At 41.1% G+C, this 22,040-nt stretch overlaps 1 protein-coding gene across 2 annotated transcripts in view; it reads left to right on the top strand.

Annotated features, from left to right (window-relative positions):
- LOC105482539 (glycosylphosphatidylinositol specific phospholipase D1) overlaps positions 1-22,040 on the top strand; it is a 65,881-nt gene that overhangs the window by 2,918 nt on the left and 40,923 nt on the right. The window contains exons 2-10 of one of the 2 annotated variants that reach the window (XM_011742672.3): positions 825-880; positions 7,620-7,698; positions 11,275-11,372; positions 12,319-12,429; positions 13,889-13,937; positions 14,607-14,661; positions 20,014-20,121; positions 20,352-20,379; positions 20,472-20,611. In XM_011742672.3, coding sequence (XP_011740974.2) covers positions 825-880; positions 7,620-7,698; positions 11,275-11,372; positions 12,319-12,429; positions 13,889-13,937; positions 14,607-14,661; positions 20,014-20,121; positions 20,352-20,379; positions 20,472-20,611 — 724 coding nt within the window. Of the gene's footprint in view, positions 1-824; positions 881-7,619; positions 7,699-11,274; positions 11,373-12,318; positions 12,430-13,888; positions 13,938-14,606; positions 14,662-20,013; positions 20,122-20,351; positions 20,380-20,471; positions 20,612-22,040 lie in introns of those variants that run through there. The other variant, XM_011742674.2, reaches the window with a different exon arrangement.

Genomic DNA, 22,040 nt, shown 5'->3' on the forward strand with positions numbered 1-22,040 from the left:
GTCCAATGATGAGAAACTTTTGAGGATCATTGGCTCAGTCCATGGGTTAGGTGTTATATTGTATTTTGTACTTAGGTTTGTTTACTTCAGTACTGAAGCAAAGTATGATGATGACAGTTTCTTTCTTTTTTTTTTGAGACAGAGTCTCACTCTGTTGCCCAGGCTGGAGTGCAGTGGCGTGGTCTTGGCTCACTGCAACGTCTGCCTCCCGGGTTCAAGTGATTCCCCTGCCTCAGCCTCCCAAGTAGCTGGGATTACAGGCACGCACCACCAGGCTGGCTAATTTTTTGTATTTTTAGTAGAAACGGGTTTCTCCGTGTTGATCAGGCTGGTCTCAAACTCCTGACCTCAGGTGATCTGCCCACCTCGGCCTCCCAAAGTGCTGGGATTATAGGTGTCAGCCACCATGCCTGGCCTGACAGTTTCTTTTTCTTGAGCTCCTTACCAAGTGTCAGCCACTGTGCTTGTCACTTAGCATTTATTATTTCAACCAACCTGTTCGGTGAGTATTTTTTAAACTCAATTTTCCGTAGGAGGGAACTGAGGTCTAGAGAGGTTGAATAGCACTAAAGCTCATAGAACCATTTAATAGTTAAGCAGAAACTTTAAATCACCATCTAAACTTGCTTTGTACTATAACAATAGAAATATTGCACAAATCTATACCTAATGAAAATTGCCAGCGAGTGCAAACTCATTTCATTTCCTGCATCCTTGACAGTTACAACCACAAAATTGTATATTTTTCTTTTAAAATCATCTCGCCTAAATTATGTTTTCAGTAATAGTTGAACTTAATTGATTTATGTATTTATTTCTCTCAGGACACAGAGCTCTGGAGTTTCTTCATCTTCACAATGGGCATGTTAACTACAAAGAGGTAGAAATCTTGATTTTTTCTTTCCTTCTTTGTGCATTAGTTTTCTTCTATAGGTGCCAAACAAAGATCGTAACAGATGTTTAAACAGTAATTTTAAGACTTATTTTGGCTGGCCATGGTGGCTCATGCCTGTAATCCCAGCACTTTGGGCGCCGAGGCAGGCAGATCACCTGAGGTCAGGAGTTCGAGACCACCCTGACCAACATGGAGAAACCCCATCTCTACTAAAAATACAAAATTAGCCAGGCGTGGTGGTGCATGCCTGCAATCCCAGCTATTCAGGAGGCTGAGGCAGGAGAATCACTTGAACCCGGGAGGTGGAGGTTGTGGTACACTCCACTGCACTCCAGCCTGGGCAACAAGAGTAAAACTCCGTCTCAAAGCAAACAAAAAAAAGACTCATTTTTTATTTCTTTATGTTATAATGTTGTATATTATGTTATTAATGTTATAAGACATTAATATTATGGTTAAAAGGTATATGTCTCTTCCAAGTGCTACTTGAACATTTTATATGTATCTTATATATATCACACTTGAAATTTAAAGATTTTAATAATCATAATTTGAAAAAATATTTGAGAAATTTTTTAAATAGTACATTTTAAAAAGTTGCTAATTTTGTCTGTATCATTCCAATATTAGTATATATGCTGCTGATAAGAGCACATCTTTTTTGTTTTTATTATAGAGATGGGGGTCTCACTATGTTGCCCAAGCTGGTCTTGAAATCCTGGGCTCACGCAATCCTCCCACCTTGGCCTCCCAAAGCACTGGGATTATAGGCATGAGCCACTATGCCTGGCCCATCTTTTTTGTTTTTATTTTAAAAAGTCATACTTGAGGGAGATCATTGATTGTCCACTTCTTGTTACTGTGTGTTATGCACAAATTGCATCACCAGGAGAAGGAAGTGTTTATTAAGAAATATGCCCTGAGATTCTCCGTCCAACTCCTACTATATCTATATCCTGGTAGGACTAGCTGATGACTCACCTTTACCCATCTTCAAATGAACACATTCTGATCATATGCACTGTTTGTTCTATGGCTAAGTAATACTTTGGGACAAAGATGTAATTCTTTCATACCTACATTCGATAAGTGGTTAGCATTCCCTTCTGACATCAGAATTGGGTCATTTGATAACATTAAGTCTTGATAGTCCATTTGGGAAGCAGGATAGTAAGATAACTGAAATTTGTTGTATCCTCAAAATATTTTTAGTCATAAGATTCAGCTTCCTCCCTTGCCAACTTAACAGGCTGAATGAGGAAAAACCGCGTTTATATGTGATAGTCATCTTCACTGACCTTGATGGCGAGTCGGCAGGAAAGAGGAGTGGAAATGAGAATCCACCTAATTCATCACATGAACAGTCAATCCAGAGTGTGTGCAGAGTGATTTCTAGTAGAGGTTTTCCACCAGGTATTCTAGTAGAGGTATTATTAATTTAAAACATGTTAAATGAACACAGACGCTCCCTTTCAGGATGCATTCTAATCCAGATACTAATGTCATCCTCAGAAATAGGCCAGGCATGATGGTTTACACCTGTGATCCCAGCACTTTGGGAGGCCAAGGCGGGTCGATCACTTGAGGTCAGGAGTTTGAGACCAACCTGGCCAACATGATGAAACCCCATCTTCACTAAAAATATAAAAATTAGCTGGCCATGGTGGCAGACACCTATAGTCTAGTCCCAGCTACTTGGGAGGCTGAGGCAGGGAATCATTTGAACCTGGAAGGTAGAGGCTGAAGTGAGCTGAAATAACACCACTGCACTCCAGCCTAGGTGACAGACCAAGCCTCCATCTCAGAAAAACAAAACAAAACAAAACAAAAAAAAACCACAAAAACAAAACAAAACAAAAACAGCCCCTGAATGCATTGATTTTTTGAAGGGTTTTTTTTGTGTGTGTGTCTCTATCTCCTTCAGTTCTGCTCTGATCTTAGTTATTTCTTGTCTTCTGCTAGCTTTTGAATTTGTTTGCTCTTGCTTCTCTAGTTCTTTTCATTGTGATGTTAGGGTGTCGATTTTAGATCTTTCCTGCTTTCTCTTGTGGGCCCTTAGTGCTATACATTTCCCTCCACACACTGCTTTAGATGTGTCCCAGAGATTCTGGTACGTTGTGTCTTTGTTCTCATTGGTTTTAAAGAACATTTTTATTTCTGCCTATATTTCGCTGTTTACCCAGTAGTCATTCAGGAGCAGGTTTTTCAGTTTCCAGGTAGTGTGGTTTTGAGTGAGTTTCTTAATCCTGAGTTCTAATTTGATTGCACTGTGGTCTGAGTGACTGTTATGATTTCCGTTCTTTTGCATTTGCTGGGGAGTGTTTTACTTCCAATTATGTGGTCAGTTTTAGAATAAGTGTGATGTGATGCTGAGAAGAATGTATATTCTGTTGATTTGGGGTGGAGAGTTCTGTAGATGTCTATTAGATCTGCTTGGTCCAGAACTGAGTTCAGGTCCTGGATATCCTTGTTAATTTCCTGTCTTGTTGATCTGTCTGATATTGACAGTGGGGTGTTAAAGTCTCCCACTATTATTGTGTGGGAGTCTAAGTCTCTTTGTAGGTCTCTAAGAACTTGCTTTATGAATTGGGTGCTTCTGTACTGGGTGCATATATATTTAGGATAGTTAGCTCTCCTTGTTGCATTGATCCCTTTACCATTATGTAATGCCATTCTTTGTCTCTTTTGATCTTTGTTAGTTTAAAGTCTGTTTTATCAGAGACCAGGATTGCAACTCCTACCTTTTTTTTGCTTTTTACTTGCTTGGTAAATATTCCTCCATCCCTTTATTTTCAGCCTATGTGTGTCTTTGCACGTGAGATGGTCTCCTGAATACAGCGCACCGATGGGTCTTGATTCTTTATCCAATTTGCCAGTCTGTGTCTTTTAATTGGGGCATTTAGCCCATTTGCATTTAAGGTTAATATTGTTACGTGTGAATTTGATCCTGTCATTATGATGCTAGCTGGTTATTTTGCCCATTCGTTGATGCAGTTTCTTTATGGTGTCAATGGTCTTTACAATTGGGTATGTTTTTGCAGTGGCTGGTACCGGTTCTTCCTTTCCATGTTTAGTGCTTCCTTCAGGAGCTCTTGTAAGGCAGTGCTGGTGGTGACAGAATCTCTCAGCATTTGCTTGTGTATAAAGGGTTTTATTTCTTCTTCGCTTATGAAACTTAGTCTGGCTGGATATGAAATTCTGGGTTGGAAATTCTTTGAGAATGTTGAATATTGGCCCCCACTCTCTTCTGGCTTGTAGGGTCTCTGCAGAGAGATCTGCTGTTAGTTTGATCGGCTTCCCTTTGTGGGTAACCTGACCTTTCTGTCTGGCTGCCCTTAACATTTTTTCCTTCATTTCAACCTTGGTGAATCTGACGATTATGTGTCTTGGGGTTGCTCTTCTCGAGGAGTATCTTTGTGATGTTCTCTGTATTTCCTGAATTTGAATGTTGGCCTGTCTTGCTCAGTTGGGGAAGTTCTCCTGGATGATATCCTGCAGAGTGTTTTCCAACTTGGATCCATTCTCCCCATCACTTTCAGGTACAGCAATCAAACGTAGGTTTGGTCTTTTCACATAGTCCCATATTTCTTGAAGGCTTTGCTTGTTCCTTTTCATTCTTTTTACTCTAATCTTGTCTTCTTGATTTATTTCATTAAGTTGATCTTCAATCTCTGATATCCTTTCTTGTGCTTGATGGATTCAGCTATCGATATTTGTGTATGCTTCATGAAGTTCTCAGGCTGTTTTTCATCTCCATCAGGTCATTTATGTTCTTCTCTAAATTGCTTATTCTAGTTAACAATTCCTCTAACCTTTTTTTCAAGGTTCTTAGCTTCCTTGCATTGGGTTAGAACATGCTCCTTTAGCTCGGAGGAGTTTGTTATTACCCACCTTCTGAAACCTACTTCTGTCTGTTCATCAAACTCATTCACCATCCAGTTTTGTTCCCTTGCTGGCAAGGAGTTGTGTTCCTTTGGAGAAGAGGCGTTCTGGTTTTTGGAATTTTCGGGCTTTTTGCGCTGGTTTCTCCCCATCTTTGTGGATTTATGTACCTTTGGTCTTTGACGTCGGTGACGTCGGATGGTGCCTCTCTCTAACAGTCAAGCCCCTCTGCTGCAGGTCTGCTGGAGGTCCACTCCAGACCCTGTTTGCATTGGTATCACCAGTGGAAGCTGCAGAACAGCAAAGATTGCTGCCTGTTCTTTCCTCGGGAAGCTTCGTCCCAGAGGGGCACCTGCCAGATGTCAGCCAGAGTTCTCCTGTATGAGGTTTCTGTTGGCCCCTACTGGGAGGTGTCTTCCAGTCAGGATACACGGGGGTCAGGATCCCACTAGAGGAGACAGTCTGACCCTTAGCAGAGCTTGAACGCTGTGCTGGGAGGTCTGCTGCTCTCTTCAGAGCAGTCAGGCAGGAACGTTTAAGTCTGCTGAAGCTGTGCCCATAGCCACCCCTTCCCCCAGGTGCTCTGTCCCCAGGGATATGGAGGTTTTACCTATAAGTCCCTGGCTGAGACTGCTGCCTTTTTTCAGAGATGCCCTGCCCAGAGAGTGGTCTTGCCCTGTTACCCAGGCTGGAGTGCAGTGGCATGAACTCAGCTGACTGCAACTTCCACCTCCCGGGTTCAAGCGATCCTCCCACCTCAGCCTCCTGAGTAGCTAGGACCACAGGTGCATGCCACCACACCCAGCTAATTTTTTGTATTTTTGTTGGAGATGAGGTTTCAGCTTGTTTCCCAGGCTGTTTCGAACTCCTGAGCTCAAGTGATCTGCCAGCCGCAGCCTCCCAGTGTGCTGGGATTACAGATGTGAGCCAGAGACACTGCGCCCGGCCTTTATTCATTTTCATTTTTGTCAATTTGGTAGGTGGAAAATGGCTTTTGTTTTAGGTTTAATTGGCATTTTAATTTTTTTCTTTCCTTTTTTTTTTTTTTTTTTTTTTTTGAGACAGGGTCTGGCTCTGTCACCCAGGCTAGAATGCAGTGGCATGATCTCAACTCACTGTAACTTCCACCTCCCAGGTTCGAGCAATCCTCTCAACTCAGCCTCCCAAGTAACTGGGACTACAGACACACACCACCATACCAGGCTAATTTTTGTATTTTTTATGCATCAATTTTTCTGTTATGGTTTCTACTTGTAAATTATGCTTAGAAAAATTATTCCCACTTCATGGTTATATAATTATTCACTTAAATTTTATCCTGTTAATTTTATGGCTTCATTTTTGACATTTAACCTTATAATTCATCTTGTATTTGTTTGGGTATAAAACTTGACAGGGATCCAGTGACTTGTCATTGGTAATATTAATTTCAAGTCAGTGTCGCCTAGGGCAGTGGTCCCCAAGTTTTTTGACACGAGGGACTGGTTTCATGGAAGACAATCTTTCTATGGATGGGGTGGGGGGTGGGGGGTATATGGTTTCAGAATGAAACTGTTTCACCTCAGATCATCAGGCATTAGGTTATCCTAAGGAGCGTGCAACCTAGATCCCTAGCGTGTAGAGTTCCCAGTATGATTCACATTTCTCTGAGAATCTAATGCCACTGCTGCTGTGACAGGTGGTGGAGCTCAGGAGGCAATGCTTGCTTGCCCACTGCTCACCTCCTGCTGTGTGGCCCCATTCCTAACAGGTCACAGACTGGTACCAGTTCATGGCCTGGGGGTTGGGGACCCCTGATGTAGGGTAAACATGGATTTGCCCATGCAATGATGGTATACTCATTGTTACGGGGTTGTGACATCACCATTTGTTGACTACTCCATCCATTATTCATCTATTAGACATTAAGTTATATGTATGCTTGGCCAGGCGCGGTGGCTCACGCCTGTAATCCCAGCACTTTGGGAGGCCAAGGCGGGCAGATCACGAGGTCAGGAGATCCTTTTTTTTAGTCTTTTTTTTTTTTTAGTCTTCCCAAAACACAAAGGACATCATCTTACACTAAAGCACAGGTAGCAGCTATAAACTGATATGTACGTATGTGCACATGTGTGTGAATTTTTCTCTTTTCACTGTGAATCATTGGAAATTTTATAAAAACCAGCTCTGGGCCAGGCATGGTGGCTCATGTCTGCAATCCCAGCACTTTGAGAGGCTGAGATGGGTGGATCCCTTGAGGTCAGGAGTTCGAGACCAGCCTGACCAACATGGCGAAACCCCATCTCCGCCAAAAATACAAAAATTAGCCAGGCGTAGTGGTGCATGCCTATAATCCCAGCTACTCAGGAGGCTGAGGCAGGAGAATCGCTTGAACCTGGCAGGTTGCGGTGAGCCGAGATTGCGCCATTACACTCCAGCCTGGGTGACAAGAGCAAAAGTCCATCTCAAAAAAAAAAAAAAAAAAAAAAAAAAAAGCAACAAAAACAACAACTCTGGGTCAGTAAAACAATGTTAAGGCCTGAGGGAAATCCTGCTTTACTGCGTTGGCAGAGAAAATGAAAGAAAATGAAGTTTAAATAAGTGATTTCTGCTATTTCTTAATTAGCCTCTCTGTGTTTGGTAGGGAAGAATCTGAAGTTATATATTGTTGTGTGTTGTCTTGGATTATGTGTGAATTTCAATCATTTATTTACTTTATGCCTGCTTTCCTTCCTTCCTTTTTCCCTTTCATGCCATCTATACCCCCATAGTTCTAGCATCTCATCATGGGAAATTGGTGGGGCCTGCACTCCCCAGGCTGCTGACTGCTGCCCCTTAATCTCTGTATTTTCCTGCTCTGCAGCTGTTACTAGAACACCAGGATGCATATCAGGCTGGAACCGTGTTTCCTGATTGTTTTTACCCTAGCCTCTGCAAAGGAGGTAAGATGAAAGTTTACAGACTGAATGAAGTCACTTTTACTTGGTTAATAGGAATAGCTATGACTTTAAAAATATATATGTATGTGTACTATATATTTTTAATTGTACAGTGTATTTTCCATTATTGTTGAGAACAATTTGTTTCCCAATAATATTGTTGGTTAATGACTTAGTTTACATAGTTGCATTTTCCATTTAGCTAAAACTGACCTGGTTAAGCATAGAAATTCTGAAAACTTTATTTTTTGGTGAAAACCTAAGTGGCACGGCAGAAGACATTTTGCAAGAGATCAAAAGGTCTGAGTTTGTGTTTCTTCCATATTAGTATGTGACCTTAAAAAAGTCACTTATGCATAGAATCCCAATTTTCATGTCTTGGTGAAGATAATGCCTGCCCTGTCTCTTTACTGGATTGTCCTTGGCATTAATGCACAATATTTTGTCAAGTGCTATGCAAATCTCAGACACTGTTACCTATAAGAGTTAAAGAAAGAGGAAAGAAACATGAAAAGCAGCTTGACAGTCAAAGACAGATTTATTTTGGAGAAATAAACCTGAGAGGGGCTTCTGGCCGATTTCAGTCAGGAGCACTCTCTCTTACAGACTAAGAGTATTTATTGGTGAGAGAGCTTGGAATGTTTCTCTGTGGGGGAGAAGTTTATTGTAGGGTTGGAATATCTCTAGTTGGAGGGGAGGTTATCTTGGGGCTGACATCTCTCCGTCTGAAGGGGAGGTTATCTTGGGGCTGGCACATCTCTGGTTGGGAAGGGGTTTGGAATGTTTCTGATTGGAGATGTTATTTGTGGTTTATGGTTATGCTGACTCCACCCATTAGGCTGATGCCCTTTGGATTTATGCAATTTTTGGTCAAGGTGGACTTAAAATGGCAGTTGTTGTCCAAGATGGCAGTGCTCCTGCTCTGTCATTATCAGTAAACTAGTCTCATGGGTTGTATCAGTCAGACACCCAGCAGGACCCAGAAGTCACGTTCAAACTGAGTAATTGGAGAGGAGTTTAGTAAGGGTACCATTTTCAAAGATGTGGACAGGAGGTGAGGAATTACAAAAGATCGTTCAGGGGAGGGAGAGATTACTGGAACCGTGGAGAGAGAGAGAGCTGCATGAAGAGGACCACTTGATGAGAGCTGGACCTTCAGCTATGGGGCACAGCCAGCCCACTGTGACCCCACAGAAGGGGAGCTGGGAGAATACATACCCCAACTTCTGTGTTTTCTTTTTCTCTGATCTGTCAGTTCTCTTTATTGGCCAAACCCAACCCAACCAAAGCCAGAGGGCCACGAAGCCAGTTGAAGCAGGTGACCTCAGAGTCACCCTACAGGGTACAGAAGGATGGGGAGTGGGTCTGGAAGGACAAATGGAGGCCTCCAGCACACTGGGTCCTTGTATAAACTGCTTCTGAGGTCTTGGGGGTCATCTGCTATTATCCCATTCCTTTAGTTCAGTGATGGTCTTTGGGACTGAAATGAACTATTTGGGGCTCCTCACTCCTGCAGTTAGAATCCCAGACAGCTAAGCTTTTGTGTTTCTCATATTTATAAGTTTTGTTCTGTTTCCCTCTTAGTCTGTTAACTATCATTTCTCAATCCTATTATTTTGCCTGCATGTTATAGTTCTCCTTTCTAACCTATTATTTCTAATTCAGTATGTCCCAAACTGTATTCATGGGAGCTCTACTGTCCCTTGATAACTTCTACAAAAAAGAAAAGAAAGGATATTTTTGTCCATTCAATTTGAGAAACATTGCTTATTGTACACCATTTTTAGAGACAGACAAAACCCATCCTAGCCAAGGTTCTGAGGATAGTGGAAAAGGAATGTAAACTATTTAGCATTTTCCATTGTTTTCTACAGCAATAAATACTCTTCTGTGAGGAAAAGATTGGAACTGGTATATGACTAGTTACAGGGAATTTGTATAGACATTCCACTTAGGTTTTCATGCATTTTTCCATATCTTACCTTGTCTCATACATACCTAATTCAACTGTAGTTTTGCTTTTCTTCTTTGGTGATTCACTCTTATTGCATCTTTCAGAAGCACTTAGCTTTCTTAGATATTTAATTGCCAAAGAAAAAACACCTTTTTTAAAGTTATTTTAATAGTTTTTAGAGACAGGGTCTTGCTCTGTTGCCCAGGCTGGGGTGCAGTGGTGCAATCACAGCTCATTACAGCCTCAAACTCCTGGCTTCAAGTGACCCTCCTGCCTCAGCCTTCTGAATAGCTGAGACTAAAGGTGTGTACCACCATACCTGGCTCATTTTTTATTTTATTTTTTAATTTTTGTAGAGATGGGGTCTTGCTATGTTGCCCAGGCTAGTCTCAAACTCCTGGTCTCAAGGGGTCGTCCCACTTCAGCCTCCCAAAGTGCTGGAATTACAGGCGTGCACTACTGTACCCAGCAAAACTCTTCATTTGTATTAGTTTACCTAATATTGAATTAGCTTTTATAATTACAGTAACAAGGACATCTGGTTTAAACAGGATTAGAGTGGGTCTGATTGACCCTTTGTGACCTATGGTATACACAGGTAAGTTCAAGTCTCTGGGCAGTGGCTTGCCAGCTGTCAGCATCCAGCACGCCCTGGGGGACTTTCTTTTGCTTCCAGTCTGTAGGATTTACAGAGGGATCAGAAAGCTTCAGTTAATCTGGCAATTCGTTTAAGTTGAAGTTGTTCAAAAGACCTACTGCTATATTTAATTCTGGAGTTTTACTGTATTCTGGAGAACAAGAATTGTTTAAAGCTTTATCTCTAGAAAAACTGTGGGTGCAAATAAAATGTCTTGGTTCTAACTTCTTTGAAAACCATTTTGAAAAAAAAACAATGATTTAAAATTGGTTCAGCAATTTTTACTTTAGGAACAGCATAGAAAAATTGAAATGAGGGATCTGAACTCTGCAGTTTTGCTTTTAGTTACCCTCATAACATTTGGCACTCCATGAGGCATTCGTGGCCCTTGGAGGTTTAGCACAGAGGCCAGTTCTGTCTTCCCTACCCCTCTTGTGGGAATAAAGAGCTACATGGGATACCCACTGGCCCACTCAAACGATGCTTGCATAAAATGCTTGCTGGGGCTCGTGCCATTTTATAACAATTATTATAAAATCAAATGCTTGAAAGCATATGAAATACTTGCTTTTATTTTTGTACTCTTAAGGAGGGTGACCGTGAGAGACAAGAAAAATATTTTTAAAACCCCAACAAATAAACAAAACCAAACTACAGCTTGTTTCCTTAGCTTTAGGGCACAGAAATGGAAACACTTTAGCCTCTATTCTAACCAGGTAGCCAGGCTTGCGATACTGTGAGCCAGTTCAGGCTTCCGTCCCTCTTATGGTAGGGCTCTTTTTAGTCATTAGGCAGACAGTACCATGCCTATTCCAAAATCTTAGCTGGCTCTTCTGTTTTGGAGGCTTCTTTTGAATGTCGACAGAAGAAACTGAGGGGCATGGAGGGAAAGAGGAGAAGGGACACAGCAGCGGGTGGTGGTGGAAGATTTGATTGGGACTCTCCAACTTCTAAGAGAGAATCCAGAGCCCTGCTTTTGTTTTGTCAGGAAAATTCCATGATGTGTCTGAGAGCACTCACTGGACTCCGTTTCTTAACGCAAGCGTTCATTATATCCGAGAGAACTATCCCCTTCCCTGGGAGAAGGTAGGCATGGTCCTCTAATCCTTAAAATATTTAGCACCAAACCTGCCGTGTACTGTTTTTGCACCTGCATTGACCCCATTCATACCACTCTGTAAGGGCTGCCCACCATTCTACCTTCGGTGTCATACACATTGCTTGGACATAGTAGATGGCTAGATAATACTTGAATTACTTATAAACACAGTTTGGGATATATCACTTCATCATTTTGCTCCAATAGTAATTAATCTTAAAGCACTTCCAACACATCATAAAATGTTTCCAAAAGTCCTTATGGTTTTGTGTGTGTGTGGGGGCGGGGGGGTATTTTTTTTTTTTTTTCAGACTATGTCTCGCTCTGTTGCCCAGGCTGGAGTGCAGTGGCGTGATCTCGGCTCACTGCAAGCTCCACCTCCCAGGTTCATGTCATTCTCCTGCCTCAGCCTCCTGAGTAGCTGGGACTACAGGCGCCCGCCACCGCACCTGGCTACTTTTTTTTGTTTTTTGTTTTTGTATTTTCAGTAGAGACGGGGTTTCACCATGTTAGCCAGGATGATCTCGATCTCCTGACCTCGTGATCCACCTGCATTGGCCTCCCAAAGTGCTGAGATTACAGACGTGAGCCACTGCGCCCGGCCTGTGTGTGGTTTTTTATTTTTGAGACAGAGTCTTGCTCTGTCGCCCAGGCTGGAGTGCAGTGCCGCAATTTCAGCTCACTGCAACCTCCACCTCCTAGGTTCAAGCAATTCTTGTGTTTCAACCTCCTGAGTAGCTGGGATTACAGGCGTGAGCCACTGCACCCGGTCTCTTACATGGTTTTTAATAACTAGAAACTGCAATGTACTTGCCTGAAATTTTTTGTTAAGTCTCAATAACATAAATGAATTTCTATTTATTAAAACTTTTAATAGGATTGTTATTATAAAATCACCCAAACACACATGACTCTAATTTGCTTGTTTGGCAGGACACAGAGAAACTGGTAGCTTTCTTGTTTGGAATTACTTCTCATATGGTAGCAGATGTCAGCTGGCATAGTCTGGGCATTGAACAAGGATTCCTTAGGACCATGGGAGCTGTGAGTACAACCCTTTATGGGGAATTACTTTATGGGAGTGATACTGCCACACCTAAGATCAAAACGTGACCGTTTTAGAAGAAAGGAAAATGTTAGGTTATTCAGACTTCTGCCCAAAGCAGTGTTTAGTTAGAGTCCCATCTTTTCCAGTTTGTTCCTTTTTTTTTTTTTGAGATGGAGTTTTGCTCTGTCGCCAGGCTGGAATGCAGTGGTGCGAAGGTGCAATCTTAGCTCACTGCAACCTCTGACTCCTTGGTTCAAGTGATTCTCCTGCCTCATCCTCCTGAGTAGCTGGGATTACAGGCACGCGCCACCATGCTCAGCTAATTTTTATATTTTTAGTAGAGACAGAGTCTCACCATGTTGGCCAGGATGGTCTCGATCTCCTGACCTTCATGATCTGCCTGCCTTGGTCTCTCAAAGTGCTGGGATAACAGGCGTGAGCCACTGTGCCCGGCCCAATTCATTCCTTTTATTCTTCTTGCCAACTGGGTAGATTCATCCACAACAGCAGAGTGGCTAGTGTGTACTGAAAACAGTAATAGATGTGATGTTTTGTCTTAGTTACAAAAATATTTGAGAAATCTTATCCTTTCTTTAAGCCATATATCTTAATAAGGATATGAATACCTGCCACTTGGTTCTATTTAAAAGTAATACTTCTACTTTATTGGACTTTTTCTCTTTTTAGCTTTCTATATGAAAATGTCATGTCCTCAAACTGAAAATTGTGATCTTACGTGATGACTTAGCCTCTGGATGGCCCCCTAGTCCTTAATTTATGTTAATTACATTATGTTAGAAGTTTCAACTTCAACTCAGAGATTTTTTTATATATCCTATAAGGCAGAATTGTCTGTAGTAGCTTTATTACCAGACATATGTATCCAACTCAGCTGCATATGTATATATGCACATATATACATACATATATATACACACACATATGTATACATATATATATACACACACACACACATAAAGTTTTTTTCTTTTGAGATGGAGTTTCCCTCCTGTTGCCCAGGCTGGAGTGCAATGGCACAATCTTGGCTCACTGCAACCTCTGCCTCCCAGGTGCAAGTATTCTCCTGCCTTAGCCTCCCAAGTAACTGGGATTACTGGAACCCGCCACAATGCCCGGCCAGTTTTTTGTATTTTTAGTACAGACGGGGTTTCACCATGTTGGCCACGCTGGTCTCGAACTCCTGACCTCAGGTGATCTACCCGCCTCAACCTCCCAAAGTTCTGGGATTACAGACATGAGCCACTGCACCCTGCCTTTTTTTTTTTTTTTTTTTTTTAACTAATAAAATGTTAGTGTGAAAATTGAGTCTATCTATAATGCATCCTCAGCAGTCCATTGAGTTAGCTGTCATCTCCCACCACTTGCCTGATTGTGGGAGTAAGAGTTGGGGCTACAATTTGTAATACACACCAGATGGTTCTCTTTCTTTCTCAGATTGATTTTCACGGCTCCTATTCTGAGGCTCATTCAGCTGGTGATTTTGGTACCGTTTATTTCCATTTGCTTAATTTTCTCCTTGTGGTATAGTTCACTTATAATGATATCACCACTGTGCTTTAAATATGTGTGTCTTTAATATTTTGCCTGTTGCATGTATTTTCTATTTAATGTTGCAGTTCATATATAGTAGAGATGTACCTCATTTAACATAGAGATGTATTTCTACAAACTTGTGTCTATATGTGTTTTTTTGTTAAAAAAACTCTACATTTTGTTGTTGACATGTCTTAACTTTAGAAAAACTTTACTTATACATTGGGTTAAAATTCATTAGCTAGTGTCTCCCACTCTCCTAATACTTTAGCTTTATTAAATTCCACCTTTTGTCTGTAGTAGTAAATTACTTTTAAATATTTAAACTAGGTGGTGAATGGTGTTTATTAAAAGAAACACTTATGGTAGATATTTCCTTAAAGTAAAACAAAAATCACCTTTGGTTATATGGCTAATTCTTTCTTAATGTATATGTTTCACTAAGATTTTTAAAAGATAATTTTTCTTTAAAAAGAAGCATGCCTTTACCTAAAACAATGAACAAAAACATGTAATAATGTGAAAAACTAGTAATCTGACTTGTCAGAGCTCATGTTGAAAGATGCATGCTATGTTTGTCACTAATCCACCAAATGTCAATATTTTTTTCATACCCTAGGAGGAGATGTGTTGAGCCAGTTTGAATTTAATTTTAATTACCTTGCACGACGCTGGTAAGAGCAATGTACATTTAAATATGTGATATCTAAATGGCATTTAGAACCAACTCTTTTTCTTAGAAAATATAACTTACAGTATAATTAGAAGTCTTCTGCACTGGTAAATTTTGAAAAGCAAAACTGCATATTAGCATAGTCTAAGTAGATTCTTTGAAAACTTGAATTCTACCCAATTTTGAATGGAGTTGCTGAGTCATAGTTTAACTTTACTTTTTCAAAATCATCATCTCACCTTATGCTCCCATCAGCTTTGTATAATCGTTCTGCTGTTTCTGCATTCTCCAATACTTAGTATTGTCCAGCTGCTAAAATTTTCCAGCCTGTTTGTGTGTAATGGTATCTCATTAAGGCTGCCATTTGAATTTCCCAGATTACTAATGAGGTCAAACTTTTCTTCAATTTTATGGATCATTTGTGTTTAATTTTAAGTGAAAACTTTTTCCAGTTTTCAGTCTATTTTTCTGTTGGGTTGCTTATCCTTTTATTTGTAAGTATTACATATTCTGGCTTCTACTGTCTTGTCAGTTTGTCACTTAATTGTTACAAATGTCTCTCACAGTTTGTGGTGTGTCTTTTCACTTACTTTATGGTGTATCTTGACAAGCAGAATTTGTTAATATTCATGTAGTTGAATATATCAGTTTTTCCTTTGTAATCGGTACTTCTGATGTCTTATTTAAGAAATCCATTCTTAGCTGGGTGTAGTGGCACGGTACCTGTAGTCCCAGCTACTCAGGAGGCTGAAGTGGGAGGATCACTTGAGCACAGGAGTTTGAGGCTTCAGTGAGCTGTGACTGCACCACTGCACTCCAGCCTGGGCAACAGAGTGAGACCTTGTCTCTTAAAAAAAAAAAAAAGACACTTTGGGAGGCCAAGGCAGGTGGATCACAAGGTCAGGAGCTTGAGACCGTCCTGGCTAACATGGTGAAACCCTGTCTCTACTAAAAATACAAAAATATTAGTCAGTTGCGGTGACGGGCACCTGTAGTCCCAGCTACTCAGGAGGCTGAGGCAGGAGAATGATGTGAACCTGGGAGGCGGAGCTTGCAGTAAGCCGAGATCGTGCCACTGCACTCCAGCCTGGGCAACAGAGTGAGATTCTGTCTCAAAAATAAATAAATAAATAAATAAATAAATAAATAAATAAATAAATAAAAAGAAAACCTTTCTACCTTGAGGGCAAATGGTTGTTCTTTTACATAGACTTCTAAAGCTTTTATAGTTGTGTTTCTTAGCTGTATATATTTGATTTAACTGGAGTTAATTTTTTGTATGTTCTGAAATGTAAATCTACTTTTATTTTTTCCTCTGGAGATAATGGATTGTCCCAGAATGATTTATCAATAGTCTACTGCTTCCTTACTGATCTACAATACCGTCTCTGTTTTAATTTCCTTTTTCTTTCTGTCTTGTGTATGTGTGGTTTTTTTTTTTGTTTGTTTGTTTGTTTGTTTGTTTTTTTGAGCAGTCTAGCTCTGTTGCTCAAGCTGGAGTGTGGTGGTGTGTAATCTTGGGTCACTGCAACCTTCAACTTCCAGGCTCAAGTGATCCTCCCACCTCAGCCTCCACCTGGCTAATGTTTTAATGTTTTGTAAGAGATGGGGTCTTGCCATGTTGCCCAGGCTGCTCTTGAACTCCTGGGCTCAAGTGATCTGACTACCTTGGCCTCCCAAGTGTTGGGATTACAGGTGTGAGCCACTGCACCCCCTTTGGGTTGTAAATTAAAATAGTATGTGTATGTACGGGTCAGTGTCTGGGCTTTCTGTTGTGTCCTTTTGGTTCCTGAACAATACTGATTATTTTAGTTGCTATAGCTTTATAATAAGTCTTGGCCCCTGGTAGGGCAGATCTTTTAACCAGTCCTTTTTCTTCAAAAGTACCCTGCCTATTCTTTGCCTTTGTTCTTTCAAATAAGATTTAGGCTGAAGTTGTCATGTTCCAAGAAAAACTTTGGTGGAATTTTGATTAAGTGTTCATTGAATCTAGAAATGAATTGGAAAATTAACAATTTTGAAATATTGAGGCCAGGCACGGCTGCTCATGCCTGTAATCCCAGCATTTTGGGAGGGCGAGGCAGGTGAATCACCTGAGGTCAGGAGTTTGAGACTAGCCTGGCCAACATGGTGAAACCCTATCGCTACTAAAAATACAAAAATTAGCCTGGTGTGATTGCACGCACCTGTAATCCCAGTGACTCAGGAGGCTGAGGCAGGAGAATCACTTGAACCTGGGAGGCGGAGGTTGCAGTGAGTTGAGATCATGCCATTGCACTCTAGCCTGTGAGACAAGAGCAAAACTCCATCTCAACAACAACAACAAAACAACAAATTACCACTTAAATAAAAAGATTTGTAAGGTATAAGTAAGATAGCATCACTATTTATTTCTTTACTTTTTATCAGGTTGATCTACTGATTATTAAGAGAGAAATTAGTTTTAAAAATCTCCCCCATGAGAGTGGATTTTTCAATTTCTTCTAGTTCTGTCAAAGTTTGCTTTGCTATATAGATTTTGAAGATATATTGTTAGGTACATTCAATTTCAAAAGGTTATCTTGTGAACTGAGCTTTTTATTGTGAGGCAGTAACCCTTTTTATCTCTAATAATAGTTGCTGCATTAGAGTCTCCTTTATCAGATATGACTGGAGTTATACTGGTCATGTTTGGTGATATTCCATGATGCTAGAATAAGTAGGCTCAAGTTAAGAGCTGCCGAGATCATGCCACTGCACTCCAGCCTGGATGACAGGGTGAGACTCCAACTCCGTCTCAGACAAACAAACAAACAAACAAACAAAACCATCCAGGTTCCAAACCTAAAGTGTAGGGTGTGGCACATGTTCTCAGGGCAAAAGCTGGTTGTCCCATTTGCTTACCTCCCAGGGTTTTTTTGTTTCTAGTTGTTTTTGGTCTTTGAAAAATTTCTGCTGTCCTGCTAGCTTGGTGATTCATTTAAAAAAATATTTTTTGTTATTTTGTCTGACCTTTTAAGCTATTTTCATTGGGAATGCCATTCCAGCGCTCTTATAAAATAAAAAATGAGTCTCTCAATTGTGTCTTTCTTTTACCTACTAAAAAAAAACCTACTGAAATTAGATTTTGTTGGTTGTGATTTTTATCTTGCTTATTCTGAGAATTTTTAAATTAAAAGATGCTTCAGTATAAATCTGATTTTTAAATGCTGCTCTTTTCTACTGAAATAACTAATATTTGTGAACCAAAAGCCTGATTTAGAATTCTCTTCATTGCTTTATACTGTAAACCAAGAAGTATCTGAGACAAGTCTCAATCAATTTAGGGGGTTTGTTTTGCCAAGATTAAGGACACACCCATGACACAGCCACAGGAGATCCTGATGACAACATGTGCCCAAGGTGGTTGGAGCACATCTTGGTTATCTATACATTTTAGGGAGACATGGGACATCAATCAATATATGTGAAATGGCTGTTGGCCAGTTAGCTCAGTTGATTAGAGTGTGGTGCTAATGACACCAGGGTTGCGGGTTCAGTCCCCTTACAGGTTAATTGTTTTGGCCAGGCATGGTGGTGCATGCCTGTAGTTTCAGCTACTTGGGAGGCTGAGGTGGGAGAATTGCTTGAACTTAAAGGGTGGTGGTTGCAGTGAACTGAGATTGCACCACTGCACTCCAGCCTGGGTGACAGAGTGAGACTCCATCTCAAAAAAAAAAAAAAAAAAATTAAATAGCTAAAATGTCCATTGGTTCAGTCCAGAAAGACGGGACAACTCAAAGCGGGGGAGGAGGCTTCCAGGTCATCGTAGATACAAGACATTCCTCCTGGTTTCCAATTAGCCTTTCACTGAATATACAATTTACAGGAATAGTGTTACTTATACGGTAGTCTGGTTTAGTGAAACAATTAGGCCAAGGAAGCAATCAGATATACATTTGTCTCAGGTGAGCAGAGGGATGATTTTTGAGTTCTGTCCTTTGCCCACAGGAATTTCCTTGTAGGCAAATTGTGAGGGAGGTATGTAGTTTTTTAATCTTCTAATTCCTTGTAGGCAAATTGTGAGGGAGGTATGTAGCTTTTTAATCTCACTTAGAAATAGATTGGGAGGGCCCGGTGCGGTGGCTCACGCCTGTAATCCCAGCACTTTGGGAGGCTGAGACGGATGGATCACCTGAGGTTGGGAGTTCGAGACCAGCCTGACCAACATGGAGAAACCCCGTGTCTACTAAAAATATAAAATTAGCCGGGCGTGGTGGCACATGCCTGTAATCCCAGCTACTCGGGAGGCTGAGGCAGGAGAATTGCTTGAACCCAGGAGGCGGAGGTTGTGGTGAATGGAGATTGCACCATTGCACTCCAGCCTGGGCAACAAGAGTGAAACTCCATCTCCAAAAAAAAAAAAAAAAAAAAAAAGCCAACAAAAAACAAAAAACCACACACACACACACAGGAATAGATTGGGAGGCAGGTTTGCCCTATGCGGTTCCCAGCTTGACTTTTCCCTTTAGTTTAGTGATTTTTGGGTTCTGAGATTTATTTTCCTTTCACAATACTTTTTTTTTTTTTTTTTTTTGAGACGGAGTCTTGCTCTGTCGCCCAGGCTGGAGTGCAGTGGCCGGATCTCAGCTCACTGCAAGCTCCGCCTCCCGGGTTCCCGCCATTCTCCTGCCTCAGCCTCCCGAGTAGCTGGGACTACAGGCGCACGCCACCTCGCCCGACTAGTTTTTTTTGTATTTTTTAGTAGAGACAGGGTTTCACTGTGTTAGACAGGATGGTCTCGATCTCCTGACCTCGTGATCCGCCCGTCTCGGCCTCCCAAAGTGCTAGGATTACAGGCTTGAGCCACCGCGCCCGGCCTCACAATACTTTTATAATTTGTTATACTTTTTTGTATACTTTGTATACTCTGAAATTAAGATGTCAGGGTGAGGAGGCATTTTTATAATAGTGTTTTTAAAATAATTTTTCTTTTCCATTCAACTTGAAACAGTGAAAATACTTTAAATTACTTCTCGAAAGAACTCTGAATTCACAAAATTAACCACTCCTTTTGTTTGTTACAGTTTCCAATCTGAGTATACCTACATAAATGTTTGATTAAGTTTCCAGTTGTTTGCTCTTCATCATTGGGCCAATTATTTAGCTTTTCGGTGCCTTAATCATTTCTTCTTATGTAAAATGGTAATGTGATAGCACTAACCACCTGATGTCATTGCTAGGATTAAATAACTAGTGCATGTAAAGACTTTTACATGGTGCCTGGCACAAGATAATCATGGAATAACTGGTAGCTGCTGCTGCTGCTGCTGCTGCTGTTACTATTTTCAGCTTCGGAATCAAAACAACTCATACATTATTCTGCATTTTTCAGGTATGTGCCAGTCAAAGATCTGCTGGGAATTTATGAGAAACTCTATGGTCGAGAAGTCATCACTGAAAATGTAATTGTTGATTGTTCACATATCCAGTTCTTAGAAATGTAAGTGTAACTCAGAGGACAATCTGCAGCTGATTTTGTTGTGACTTCCTTAGCACGGTTTTTATGTTTTTGTTTCCTGAGACTGGATTTCGGATTTATGGATTCTGCCTATTATTCAAAGGCAGTTGCAGGACAGTGGATAAGGACGGATGGAACTTTTTCTTCGTTATTTGCTTCATTTCTCTGTTAGAAACTGCAATTCACAGCCAAAATTATTGTTTATATTGCAGGTATGGTGAGATGCTAGCTGTTTCCAAGGTAAAGTCTTCATTCTTCCCACTCTTAAAGGATTATAAAGATACCAGGAATAGTACCGTATGTATTTTATTTTTTCTTTCTCTCTGCCATAGTTATATCCCTCTTACTCTACAAAGTCCCCGTTTTTGGTGGAACAATTCCAAGAGTATTTTCTTGGAGGACTGGATGATATGGCGTTTTGGTCCACTAATATTTACCATCTAACGAGCTTCATGTTGGAGAATGGGACCAGGTGAATTCATATTCTGTTTCTATTACCAATGAGTCCCTGCCTTTTTACCCCATCCCCCAACATAACTCTCAGGTTTTTCAACTGATCACATACAAACAAAACAAAATAATCTCATGAAGTGCTTTCTTAACCTATTCAAAGAGGTAAAGAATGGAAACTCAGTAATCTTATAAACCCGGCTGGTTCCCATCCAGTTGGCTTGGTTGATGCCACTTGTATTTTAGAAATAGAGAGACAGTTATTGCAAAATTTGGGGTCTGTGAGAAATGGCTCAGCCAGGCAGGAATCAGTCTCCATAGGTGTGCTCCATTTGTTTCTTTCTTTTTATTTTGAGACAGTCTTGCTCTGTTGCTCAGGTTGGAGTACAGTGGCACGATCTTGGCTCACCGCAGCCTCTGCCTCCCAGATTCAAGGGAGTCTCGTGCCTCAGCCTCCTAATCAGCCGGGACTGCAGGTGTGCACCACCATCCCTGCCTAAGTTTTTTGTATTTTTAGCACAGATGAGGTTTCACCATATTGGCCAGGCTGGTCTCAAATTCCTGGCCTCAAGTGATCCACCTGCCTTGGCCTCCCAAAGTGCTGGGATTACAGGTGTGAGCCACTGTACCTGCAAGTCCCAGAGTGGCTGTGTTCTTGCTGTAGCCAGCAGCAGTGATGTGATGACACACCTCTCCACCCTGACTACACTCTCAGGGTTTGAGGGTGTCAAAGGATACCTCATCTAATACTAAAAAAAAAAAAACACAGAAGCAAACAGAGCCATAGCTACATACCCCCGCCACACACTCCAACACAAAATGAAAAATAAATGCATTTGTAAAGCATTCTGTTGAAATTTGACATCTAGCCCAGATGGGATAGCTGCTGAACCTCCAGTTCCTTTTCTTCTCCTAAGCATGCTCAGGACAAGTGTTAATCATAAACTCAGCCCAAATATAGATCAAGTACACTGTGATTGTCCCCACTTCTAGCTGTAGTAGATCATTAGACTCTCACAGTCTTACACCACCCCTAGATCAGAGGGAGCCAAGGTTCTTCTGATAACCCATTTCTTTCTTTTTCTTTTCTTTTCTTTTTTTGTAAGAGCACATGTGTTTTTGTTTTTTATTTTTGAGATGGGGTCTTGTTCTGTCACCCAGGCTAGAGTGCAGTGGCACGATCTCAGCTCACTACAACCTCCACTTCCTGGGCTCAAGTGATTCTTATGCCTCAGCCTCGAGTACCTGGGACCACAGGCTCACACCACCGCACCGGGCTAATTGTAGTTTTGGTGGAGACGGGGTTTTCCCATGTTGCCCAGGCTGGTCTCCACTTCCTGAAATCCAAGTGATCCACCCACCTCGGACTCCCAAAGTGCTGGGATTACAGGCATGAGCCACCATGCCTGACTGGAGAACCCATTTCTTTTTTTCTTTTTTCTTCTTCTTTT

The sequence above is a fragment of the Macaca nemestrina genome, chromosome 5, assembly GCF_043159975.1.
Source record: "Macaca nemestrina isolate mMacNem1 chromosome 5, mMacNem.hap1, whole genome shotgun sequence".
NCBI lineage: Eukaryota > Metazoa > Chordata > Mammalia > Primates > Cercopithecidae > Macaca > Macaca nemestrina.